The sequence below is a fragment of the Leopardus geoffroyi genome, chromosome C1 (genome assembly GCF_018350155.1).
Source record: "Leopardus geoffroyi isolate Oge1 chromosome C1, O.geoffroyi_Oge1_pat1.0, whole genome shotgun sequence".
In the NCBI taxonomy this organism is placed as follows: Eukaryota; Metazoa; Chordata; class Mammalia; order Carnivora; family Felidae; genus Leopardus; species Leopardus geoffroyi.
The window spans coordinates 15,118,270-15,130,643 of record NC_059328.1 but is presented as its reverse complement, the minus strand read 5'-3'; the positions used below and the strand labels follow the sequence as shown (position 1 = coordinate 15,130,643).

General features: G+C 51.0%; 1 protein-coding gene across 5 annotated transcripts in view; it reads left to right on the top strand.

The window, feature by feature from the left end:
- Nucleotides 1-11,358, top strand: part of KIF17 (kinesin family member 17) — a 47,985-nt gene extending 36,627 nt beyond the window's left edge. For 4 of the 5 annotated variants that reach the window (XM_045475926.1, XM_045475929.1, XM_045475928.1 and 1 more), the window contains 4 exons: nt 5,136-5,394; nt 6,654-6,724; nt 9,621-9,738; nt 10,641-11,358. In XM_045475926.1, coding sequence (XP_045331882.1) covers nt 5,136-5,394; nt 6,654-6,724; nt 9,621-9,738; nt 10,641-10,819 — 627 coding nt within the window. In that variant the 3' untranslated portion in view covers nt 10,820-11,358. The remainder of the gene's footprint in view (nt 1-5,135; nt 5,395-6,653; nt 6,725-9,620; nt 9,739-10,640) is intronic. The other variant, XM_045475927.1, reaches the window with a different exon arrangement.
- Nucleotides 11,359-12,374: the final 1,016 nt, after the last annotated feature.

Below are 12,374 nucleotides of genomic sequence, written 5' to 3'. Positions count from 1 at the left end.
AGGTGCTAGGAAAGAATCTGTTTCTAGGACACCTGTTGACAGGATTCTAGCCTATGTGGTTGTAGGACTGAGGTTCCCATTTCCTCACTGGCTGGCCGCTGGGGGTCATTCTGTTTCTAGAAGCTGCCTGCCTTTCCCAACTCGTGGCCCCCCTGAAAGACAGCCACGGCCAGCTCCTCCCAGACTTCAGCTCTCTCACTCTACCCTTGTCTCCTTTGTCTAAAGCATCTCTTCTAAGGCCAGTCCTCTGCCTGGCTCTCTGCTCCCCTCCTGCAAGGCCCGTGTAGTTACACTGGGCTCACCAGATGACCCGGGGTGATCTCCCTGGTTTAAAGTCAACAGCTTAGGGGGCGCCTGGGTGGCTCAGTTGGTTAAGCGTCCAACTTTGACTCAGGTCATGATCTTGCGGTTTGTGAGTTTGAGCCCCACGTCGGGCTCTGTGCTGACAGCTCAGAGCCTGAGGCCTGCTTCCGATTCTGTGTCTCCTCCTCTCTGTGCCCCTCCCATGCTCATGCCGTGTCTTTCTCTGTCTCTCAATAATAAATGTTACCAAAAAGAATTTTTAATTAAAAAAAAATAAAGTCAACAGATGAATAACCTTACTTCCATTTGCAAAGTGCTTTCTACTGCATAAGATAACATATTCACAGGGGTGCCTGGGTGGCTCAGTCAGTTAAGTGTCCCGACCTGAGCTCAGGTCATGATCTCACGGTTCATGAGTTCAAGCCCTGCATCGGGCTCGCTACTGTCAGGGCAGAGCCCACTTCAGACCCTCTCTCTCCCTCGCTCTCTGCCCCTCCCCCACTCATTCTCACTCTCTCCCTCCCTCTCTGTGGGAGGGGTCATTGTGTCTTTTGGCACTTTCTCTTGTTTCTGCAGGACTTCTAATTTCCACCTCCAGGGGCCTCCCATCTCTAAGCACCCTCCAGAAGCCATGCCTTGCAGAGACTAACCCCTCAGTCTCTACAGAGACTTGCAGAGACTCAGTCTTGCAGAGACCAGCCCACATTCCAGTCTCTCCCATCAGTTTCGCCATATCAGATCCATTATTGGTATTTTCCCACTCAGAGTGGGGCTTTCTCTCTTGGGGGGTGATTTAATCTGCCTTTCATCACCCTGCCTTCCCCCTTGCACACTTTCCTGGGTGCTTTCTGCTTCTCCCTGCTGTGGGGTGGGCCCACGAGCTGTCTGCTGGACTTCTGGTTATTTCGAAGCGGCTGGTGTTCTGTCTTTGGGTCATGAGGCTGGGCTCCGGGTGGTTTTATTTTCTCTCCTTCCTCAGTGTGTTGTTTTGGAGGGCCTGTCTGGAGAGAATCAGATTTATCCCCTCATTATCCCCAGGTATCCAGAACTTTTTTTTAACTTTTTAAAAAATTTATTTATTCTTCAGAGAGAGAGAGAGCGAGAGAGCGAGCACATAAGTGGGAGAGGGGCAGAGAGAGAGGGGGCAGGTGGAGAGAGAGAAAATCCCAAGCAGGCTCCGTGCTGTCAGTGCAGAGCCTGATGAGGGGCTCAAACCCACAAACTGCAAGATCATGACCTGAGCCGAAATCAAGGGTCGGATGCTTAATGGAATGAGTCATCCAGGCGCCCCACTTTTGTTTTTTAATACAAGCAGATACGTGTGTGTGTGTACAAATCTGCTGTGCATACATGTACATGCCCTCCCTCTTCTTAGAAAAAGTAGCTACAAACACACTTTCCTCCGCCTCGTCTTTTTCACATGATGATCCATCCTGGAGGTCCCTCGGCAGCGGTATCTAGAAATATGCCATTCCTTTTTACTGCTGGATGCTGCTCCACTGTGAGGGTGTGTCATTGTTTATTCCAGCAGCCCTCTCTCTCTCTCTCTTTTTTTTACGATGTTTATGTATTTTTGACACACACACACACACACACACACACACACACACACAGAATCTGAAACAGGCTCCAGACTCTGAGCTGTCAGCACAGAGCCCAGCGTGGGGCTCGAACCCACGAACTGTGAGATCACGACCCGAGCTGAAGCCGGATACTCAACCGACTGAGCCACCCAGGCGCCCCTCCAGCAGCCCTCTCCTGATGGACATTTGGATTGTTTTCTATCTTTTGCCAGGGAAAAGTGCTGTGTAGTGAATAACTTGTGCACACTGCTTTTGTATTTAGGGTAGGTGTACATTGGAATCGATTCCTCCAGCTGGACAGAGAGGAAAGCATATGTGACTTTGGTAGCTTTTGCCAACTTCTCCTCCCTGAGGGTGAATCCCTTTGCGTTTCCACTAGTCCGTACCAGTGCACTTTCTCACAGCCTCAGCAATGTGCCTTTTGCTTACTGTTGAGCAAGGCTGAGCCATTCCTTCCTATGTTTTAGGGACGGCTGCAGTTCTCCCCCTCTGAACTGGGCTCGCTTTATGTATGTATGTATGTATGTATGTATGTATGTATTTGATATAATGTATTGTCAAATTGGCTTCCATACAACACCCAGTGCTCATCCCAAGTCTTTTGACCCCCTTTCCGTAAGGATGCTGCTTCCTTTCCTTCTCTGCTTGTAGAAGCTCTTTACAGCAGGAGTATTGTAATTTATATTACGGATATTCATATTCCTTGGTCGGTCGCCAATTTCTTCCTCTGTGATGTAAGGTAGAAAGATTTCTGTTCCAATTTCATTTGTCTTTTTACTATGCTTTATGGTATTCTTGCCACGCAAAAGTTTTGTTTTTTTTTTTTAAGTTTTACTTTGTCAAATTAATTGACTTTTTACGGGGCGCCTGGGTGGCTTAGTCGGTGAAGCGTCCAACTTTGACTCAGGTCATGATCTCGCTCTTTGGGAGTTTGAGCCCCACGTCAGGCTCTGTGCTGACAGCTCAGAGCCTGGAGCCTGCTTCAGATTCTGTGTCTCCCTCTCTCTCTGCCCCTTCTCTGCTCATGCTCTGTCTCTCTCTGTCTCAAAAATAAATGAAAAAAATAAAAAATGAAGAGAAACAAAGAAAAAAATTGGTGGAACTTTTGGCAGAATCATGTTATATTTATAAATTAGCTTGAGAGTATTGATATGTTTATGAGTTTGGATTTTCACATCCAGGAACACGGTATATCTTCTGTTAGTTCAGATCAATTTTTATGTCACTCAGGAGTGTTTTATAAATTTCCTCACATAGGTTTTGAACATAATCTTGTTAATTTCACACCTAGATATTTTCTTGTATTTGCTTTCCTCTGTGGGGTATCCTCTCCCATTACATCTTCTCACTGGATTTTATTTGTAAAGTGAAGACTAGGGCTTTAAAAAGTATCTTTAAAAAGTCATGTGAACTAGAAGGGAACACCTCTTAATTCATTCTATAGGTCCAGTATCACCTGATAACAAAACCATAGAAAGACATAACAAGAAAACTACAGACTAATATTTCTTATAAATATAGAGACAAAATGCTCCACAAAATTCTAGCAAACCAAATCCAACAACATGGAAAAAGACTGTACATCATGCCAAAGTAGGATTTATCCTAGGAATGCAAGGTTAGTTTGGTATCCAAAAATCAATTAATGCAATATACCATATCAATAGAATAAAAGACAAAACCCATATGATCATCTTAGTAGATGCAGAAAAAGCATTTGAAAAAACCAACATCTGTTATGATAAAAACACCCAGGAAACTAGAACTAGAAGGAAACTTCTTTATTCTGATAAAGGGCACCTATGAAAAATCCACAGAAAACATCATACTCAATGGTGAAAGACTTAATGCTTTCCCCCTAAGATGACAAAGAAGACAAGGGTGTCTGTTGTCAGCACTTCTATTTCACAGTAGGCTGAAGGTTCTAGCTAGGTCACTTAGGCAAGAAAGTGATTTAAAAGGCATTGAGTTTGGAAGGGAATAGGTACAAGGATTTCTATGTGCAGATGACATCATCTTATGTAGAAAATCCTAAGGAATCCACTAAAAAAAAAAAAAAAAAACTACTTCAGCAAGTTTGCAGGATACAAGATTAATAAGCAAAAAGCAATTATATTTCTACATACTCTCAATGAACAACCTGCAAATAAAATTAAGAAAATAATTCCATTTATAACACATCAAAAAGAATAAACTACTTAGGAATAAATGTAACAAAAGAAGGGTAAAACTATATGCCAAAAATTAGAAAACACTGCTGCAAGAAATTAAGAATACCTAAATAAATGGAAAGACATCCCATGTTCATGGATTGGAACACGGATTTAATATATTTTTGAAGTTTATTTATTTATTTTGAGAGGGAGAGAGAGAGAGCACGTGTGAGTGGGGAGCAGGGGAGGGGCAGAGAGAGAGAGAGAAGGGGAGAGAGAGAATCCCAAGCAGGTTCTGCACGGCCAGTGCAGAGCCTGACGCAGGGTTCGAACCCATGAACTGTGAGATCATGGCCGGAGCAGAAATCAAGAATCAGATGCTTAACCAACTGAGCCACCCAGGTGCCTCAAGAAATAGAGCATTAATTGCCCACCTGTGTCCTACCAGCTATCCTCTGCTTTCAACTGGTTACATGTGATGACCATTCCCATGAATTTGAAACATCCTCTTTCACTAATCGAACTGTACCTGCTCTTTAAGGAAACAGACTGTGCACCCAGGAATCTTGGGGCTCAGGGAGAGCATGGTTACAGTTGCAGCTGGGAGTCACCTGTGACCAGGGCAGATCACAAAAGTCTAGAATCCATGGTCAAATCAGGATGGGTCTGTTAAGCCAATGTCTGTCATGTCGTAACTTGACGGTGAGCACTGAGTCTGAGAGTTTATGGCTCTGCTCCCCTTAGGAAAAGGATTTATACAAGTCTGAGACTTTTTAAGAAGTGGTGACTCTGCAGTGTTATGTGTGGAGCCTTCTAAGAGGCTCCTAGATAAAATGTGTTTGTGTGGGGTCGTCTCCGAGGGCTGGCATGGTGGGGGGAGGGCTAAGGAGCAAGTTCTTTTCCTGTTTTCTTTAGAGCTGTGGACACAGTAGGTGCTCGTTTAGAGCTGGTGGACAGACGGGAGGCGGGCGCGGGTGGATGAGCGGATCGGCGAACAGATGACGGGTGGCCGGCTGAAGGCTCGGGCAGTGGGTGCCGAGGGTGGATCAAAGGGCTTGTGTCTTCCCTGCTCGAGATCGTCACCCCCTGCTTTCAGCTTCGGGCGGCGGAGGTGGAAATCAAGGACCTGCAGTCGGAGTTCGAGCTGGAAAAGATCGATTACCTGGCCACCATCCGCCGGCAGGAGCGGGACTTCTTGCTCCTCCAGCAGCTCCTGGAACAGGTGCAGCCTCTCATCCGCCGCGACTGCAACTACAGCAACCTGGAGAAGATCCGGCGCGAGTCCTGCTGGGATGAGGACAACGGCTTCTGGAAGATCCCTGAGCCCATCATCATAAAAACCAGCCTCCCAGTAGGTCAGGCGCTTGGCCGTCCCCTCGCTCCTCCCCACGGTTTGCCCTCCTGCAGGCTGACCCGGAGCCCGGGCTCCCGCCCTGCTGGCTGTGGGCGCAGCAGGCCCGGGGCTCCGGGCTCCAAAGCGACGGGGGGCCTGAGGGAGAAGTCGTGTGGGTTGGAATTCGGGTTCCACCACGCCCCGTGTGACCCCTTTGGGATTCAGTGTCCTCGTCTGTGAAATGGGGATTAGTGACCGCACCTTCCGTAGACATTGCTGGGTGGCTTAACACGCGTTAATGCCCATAAAACCCTTAGCACCATGCCCGGCACGTGCCAAGTGCACCGTACATTTTTTTAAAATGTTTATTTATTTTTGAGAGAGAGAGAGAAAGAATGTGAGCAGGGGAGGGGCAGAGAGAGGGAGAGATACAGAACTGGAAGTGGGCTCCAGGCTCCACACTGTCAGCACAGAGCCCGACACGGGGCTTGAACTCACGGACTGTGAGATCATGACCTGAGCTGGAGTCGGAGGCTTAACTGACTGAGCCACCCAGGCGCCCCCGTGGTACATTCTACCACTGTCATGATTGTCCCCCAGCATTATCCCCTAGCAACCCCATGGAGGACAAAGATTTTACATTTTGGGAGATGGAATCTCAGAGTGAGTGACTTAGCCAGAGTCCCAGGCAGAGCAGGGAGTTGTAGGACCGGGGATAGGACCGGGCCGTTCAGAGTTCCAGGCCTGGCTCACCTTATGCTTTTGCCACTGACTTCCTGTGGGACTTTATGAAGGTCACTGTTTGTCTCTGGGCCTTGGTCCCTGATCTTCACAAAGGAGGGGCTGGTGGTCTGGAAGGCCCCTCCACCTCCGATGAGTCTGGGAGCACTTAGGGAGCAGTAGCGTCTTATGTCCCCTGCGGCCCCCAGCGGGCTTCCCCCGCCGTCAAGAGAATGTTCGGTTAGGTCCCGCATCCCTGATGTTTATGGATGGCACTGACGCTACCCCTGCCCGAGGGCCAGCCAGCTCCACTTCCCGGGGTTCCCCCTGCCCCCACCAGCCCGCTGTGCTGTTAGAAGCAGGGGAGTGGCTGCTTTGACATCTGAGCCCTCCCATTGTCTGTTTCCCAAAGTCATCCCTTGGTTCGGGCTGGGAAGTGTACTCCCCTGGTCCCGGGCCTGAGCCAGGCCTGACCTGCCAGCTCGGGGATCTGTTGCCACCCACCCTGTCCCTCTGGCACTCAGACCAGGCAGCAGTGACTTGGGTTTTTGTTTCTCATAGCAGTTCCAACAGGGCCACAGAACAAGGTTGTCCGCAAAACCTCTGCCACAGACAACGGTGAAGCAGGCATGGTAAGGCCTCTGTGAGAGGGGGCGAGGCGTGGGGAGCTGGCGGGGCTTCGTCCCCACTGTGCAGTGGGTGAGCGTTACTATAGGGCACTGGGCTGCTTCTTTGGTCCTTGGATCTGGTATCATCACTGGATTGTAGAACTTGTTGCTGATCTTGACCTTGTGTCCAGGTTAACTGTTCCATTGGTATATGTTCAGTACCACGTACATATCTTTGATTTAAACCCTTGGTACATGCATCTCAGTCACTTTGTGGCCGAGGTGGAGAAACTGCTTATGGAAGAGAAATCCATTGGTTTGAGAATTGGCAAGTCCATGAATTTCTTTTTCCTTTTTTTTAAATGTTTATTTTTGAGAGAGAGAGAGAGAGAGAGAGAGAGAGAGAGAGACAAAGACAGAGCATGAGCAGGGGAGGGGCAGAGAGAGACGGAGACACAGCCTCTGAAGCAGGCTCCAGGCTCTGAGCGGTCAGCACAGAGCCTGACGCGGGGCTCGAACTCGAGAGCTGTGAGATCATGACCTGAGCCGAAGTTGGATGCTCAACCGACTGAACCACCCAGGTGCCCCTAGACCATGGGCTCTTTTTTCTCTTTTAATTTTTTTTCAAAGTTTATTTAATTTTGAGAGAGAGGGAGACACAGAATCCAAAGCAGCTCCAGGCTCCAAACTGTCAGCACAGATCCTGACAAGGGACTCGAACGGTAAGATCATGACCTGAGCCGAAGTCGGATACTCAACCAACTTAGCCGCCCGGGCACCCCTACCATGAAGTTCTTGATCCGTGCAGGGTATTAATGTGTTGAGAGCTGCCTGTCCCAGGATTTCGCTAGAGGCTGGCAGGAGTCCTGGACCAGTGGTCATTTCTGTCTTGCTGGTCTGACAGGGTTTGGGAAGGTCTGAGCCTTGGGACCCACTTTCCTTTCTTACCTGATGTTTTCCTGGCAGAACACCAAGGGTTGTTAATTGCCTTGCGTTGGAAAATGGTTTGCATTCACAACTGTAGATTTATTCATGCTTTTAATTTATGTTTTTGTACACAATTCTCAATTCTTTAAGAGATGACAACAAATTTTAGTTTTCTACTGTCACGTGGAGAACATTAGGCCCCAGCAACATGTCACTGTGTGGGGAAAAAGTGCTGCAGTGTTAAAAAAAAAAAAAAAAGGACCTATGCAGGAGTCTGAGCCTGGATCCTTTCTATGTAATTCTGGCGCCCAGACCCTGCACCGCCTCTGGCCCTCATTCAAAGGCCCTTATGGCCAAAGGGAAAGTAGGAGGCAGCCCCTCCTGCTGGTGAAGGACAGAAGCTTTGTCTTCAATCCCAGAGGCCAGGCAGTACATTCTGGTTCCCTGGACCCTTGCTGGTGTCTTTGGACCAAAGGGCCCTCAGGGATTTATGAAACAGTAATTGGGATTCTAAAGTCACTTTATTCTCATATCTCCCACGTTTTGTAGGACAACAGAAATGTACCTCCTCGAAGAAGAGGTCAGAAAACTTCCCTGTGAAGCACCACACTTTTCTGTGTTTCTCCACCTCTTGGTTCTGCTTCCCTTGTTATGTTAGCTTCAGACTCAGGCAGGCTTTGGCTACATGGCAGGAAAGGTGGCCACTGGCGATTGGTGATCCAAGAGGAAGAGACCCAGTCTCTTACCACATCTTAACCAACACTTGTGGGAAGATTCTGATCAGTCGGCCTGGGTGAGGGGCCTGCTCTTAGACCAATGACTATGTCCAGGAAAAAAAAAAAATTATTAAAAAAAAATTTTTTTTAATCTTTATTTATTTTTGAGAGAGAGAGAGACAGCATGTGAGCAGGGGAGGAGCAGAGAGAGAGGGAGACACAGAATCCAAAGCAGGCTCCAGGCTCTGAGCTGTCAGCACAGAGCCTGACACGGGGCTCGAACTCATGAAGTGTAAGATCATGACCTGAGCCGAAGTCAGACACTCAACTGACTGAGCCACCCGGGCGCCCCCAAAAAAAGTATTTTTAATGTTTACTTACTTTTGAGAGAGAGAGAGAGAGAGCACACACACTAGTGGGGGAGGGGCAGAAAGAGAGGGAGGCAGAGAATCCCAAGCAGGCTCCCCACTGTCAGCACAGAGCCCGACGTGGGGCTTGAACCCACGAACCTGAGCTGAAGTCGGATGCTTAACTGACTGAGCCACCCAGGCACCCCAATGTTTATTTCATTTTTGAGAGAGAGAGAGAGAGAGACAGAGTGTGAGCAGGGGGAGGGGCAGAAAGAGAGGGAGATGCAGAATCCGAAGCAGGCTCCAGGCTCTGAGCTGTCAGCACAGAGCCCGATGTGGGGCTCGAACCCACGAACTGTGAGATCATGACCTGAGCCGAAGTCGGACGCTTGACTGAATGAGCCACCCAGGCGCCCCTGGAAGATGTATTTCTGTGACTGGTTCAGTCTGGGTCACATGCCCAGTTGTGCAGCAAGGGGATGGACGAGAGGGAGCGGTGGTATTAGGGCACTATGAATGATTGCCTCAGCAGGACCATGCCAAAGGGGAGAAGGGTAGTCCCTGAAGGAAGAGATTCAGGCTGAGGAAAACAAGTCCACTATAGTGGTGACAAATCACAACCCTTGATGATAAGAGGTTGGGACCATGGGCTGAGTACTGTATCACCTGTTCTGTGAATGTGCCGAGACGGGTTGGGGCTATGGCATTGCCCTTGCCCCTGACGGAGAACAAGGCACTTCCCATACCAAGGAAGGGGGGTCGGGTAGCTCTGGCTGGAGCTGTGGCTCTCCTGGCCTGAGCTGCCTGGACCCCACCCCAGGAGTGTGGGCAGTGAGGCTCAGGGCAGCCCCCAGCCCCCCGGGCCTGCAGAGGTAAGAGCTATACAAACAAGGGGTCTTGACCCACAAGGATCTGGAATCTCGGCAGGAGGAAGACCGCTACAAGCTGATGCTCAGTCGCAGCGACAGTGAAAACATTGCCAGTAACTACTTCCGGTCCAAGCGAGCCAGCCAGATCCTCAGCACGGATCTCATGAAGAGCCTCGGTGAGTGCCCTGCCCACCACCTATCCTCCAGCCGCTCCCCGAGAGAGCCCTTCCTGGTCCTCTGCCGACTGGGAGTCGCGTGATGGGTGGAGTGGCGTCAGGCCCTGGTTAAAAACCCCTTCCCATCTCTAAGCCTCAGTTTCCTCAGCTGTGCACTGAGTTGGGTATACCTACTTCTCGGGGCTTAGGTGAAATGAGGTGGGCAAGCAGCCCAGCCCCGGGCCTGGCACGTAGTATGTGCTCAACGCACAGCCTCCCTCTCCCTGTCCCCCTTCATCTCTCGGCAGACCGCTGCCGTTTTTGGTGCCTCCCCCGATGCCCAGCAGGCCTGTGACACGCGGCTCGGTGCCCTGGCATGTGTCGCACGGGTCTGGCTCAGCTGCTCACTGGCTTCTGCAGATGCCGGTGTGGTGGTTTTCTCCCATTGAGCCAAAGGGGGCAGGCAGGGCCACCAAGGTGAAACACTTTTAAAAGCAAGAATTGCAAATCACTTCGTTCTTTCATTTCTAAAACCAAAATCAAAGCCCACAGAGTTTCTAATAAAATATCAATGAAAAGCAAATCTCAGTCCTGCACTGAGACTACTGAAGAGGTGGAATCCAGCAGAGTTGAGGAACAGGAAGGGGAAAATGGCACAGGAGACAAATGAACATCAGTTGAGGACCCGGCATTGTGTCCATGTTGCAGATGAGGAAACTGAGGCTCTGGGAGAAGTCGCTCCCCAAAGTTGGGCTCTGAACGCAGGCTTGTCTGGCTCGAGTCCCAGGCTGCCTCGGTCTGAGCCTTTAAAACTCCACACTCCTGGTCCAGAGCCTTTCGGAGGCCTCCGGCTGGGTGGAGCGGGCAGGGCTCCCCCTCTCCGTACCCCTGACTTACCTGCTCCTCTGCTCCCTTCTCCACAGCGCATCACAGCTCTCCCCCCGGCCTCAGCTCCCCACTCAACAACACCGCGGCCATCATGCCCACCCAGGCCCCCGAAATGCCCCAGCCCCGGCCCTTCCGCCTTGAGTCCCTCGACATCCCCTTCACCAAGGTCAAGCGTAAGAAAAGCAAAAGCAGCTTCGGCAGTGAGCCTCTGTGAACTTGGCCTCCTGCTGCTGCCCTGCCTTTGAGCTTCCCGGAGACTGCCAGGCCCTCCCAGGGCAGCCCCAGCCAGGCCTCCTCCCACCTGCCCCCACGGTGTCCGGGAGCCCAGGGGGCCCCTTGCCCTGGGAAGAGCTTTCCCTTCCCTGTTACCCAGAGAGCCTCCTCTGCCCAGACCATGAGCACTTGGGAGGCTGGGCCACCCCCGCAGAGGTGCATTCGGGCTGTCCACGCCTCGCCAGTGTTCCACCTGCCACAGCCTGCCAGTGTTCCTCCTTGCCTCGATGGGCTCAGAAACCTCAAGGCTTTCACCAGCAGCCCCGACAGAGTGGGGAGCCACTTCCGCATGGATCAAGGACAGTGTGTTGGAGATGGACGATGGTGCCTCCTCCCCTTGCCTTCCTGGGGGGAAGCTGGGCAGCATGGGCACGGAAGTCCTGGGGCAGCTGTGCCACGCTGCCCTCTCCCGGCCGGTCTGTGGCCTAGAGGACGCTGCCCCGCATGAAGCTGCCCCAATAAACTGCCTTTTACCGATGAGCTCCCCTTCCCCGACCCTCTGACAGTGTCACCGGGGCCCCTCCTGCCACTGCGGCCTGGCCTTCACAGGGAAGCTCTTTCTGGAGCAGGGTTTCTTTCTTTCTTTTTTTAAAAAAAATGTTTTTTTAAAGTTTATTTTTGAGAGAGTGAGCAGGGGAGAGGCAGAGAGAATCCCAAGCAGGCTCCACACTGTCAGTGCAGAGCCTGACGTGGGGCTCAAACTCACTGGGAGCTGCGAGATCACGACCTGAGCCGAAATCAAGGGTCAGACGCTTAACCAACTGAGCCACCCAGGTGCCCCTGGAGCAGGGTTTCTTAACTACCTGATGCCTTTAAAACAAACGGGCTCCAGGGCTTCTGCAACTCCCCGCACTCATGACTACAAGCACGTTTTTCTGGGGAGAGCATCCGAACTGTCATTAGAGTCTCAGAGGATCCGTGACTCGGGAGAGCAGAGAGACCTTGTTTTGGAAACCAGAGGTGGTGTCTGGCCTTCTTCTGGTGGCCAGAAGAAGGCCACGTTTTGACAGTCCTCAGGGGCTGTGCTGGAACCGGATGCCCTGACATGGCCAGAAATGAACCCAGGCCGCCCCAGTGGCTGAGGATACACCCCTCCCTTTGCTCATTGTATCCCAGGCCTGCCCTGCGGGAGGGCCCCACAATCTCGGGGAAGAGTCTTGGCTTTGGGTTGAAGATGGGCCTCACTGCACTCTGGGCCCCATCTGTGAGAGGGGGAACACCTGCCTCCCAGGGGTATCGTGAAGGTTAAATGAGATCACGTGTGATGTTCCCGGTACATAGCAGGTGCTCTGCGTTAGTCCCCCTCGTTCGTTCTCCTCCATATTTTGCATTAATGAGTGTGGTAGGTCCCACAAGCCACGTGCCTGGGCGAAGGAGCTCATGCCCTGGAGAAGCTGGGGTGGAAGGTGCTCTGGTAACCGGAGATGAGTTTAGCCAGAGGCAGGCTGCAGAGGCAGGCTGCAGTACACCATTGAGAGGAAGAAAGGTCAGGGCTT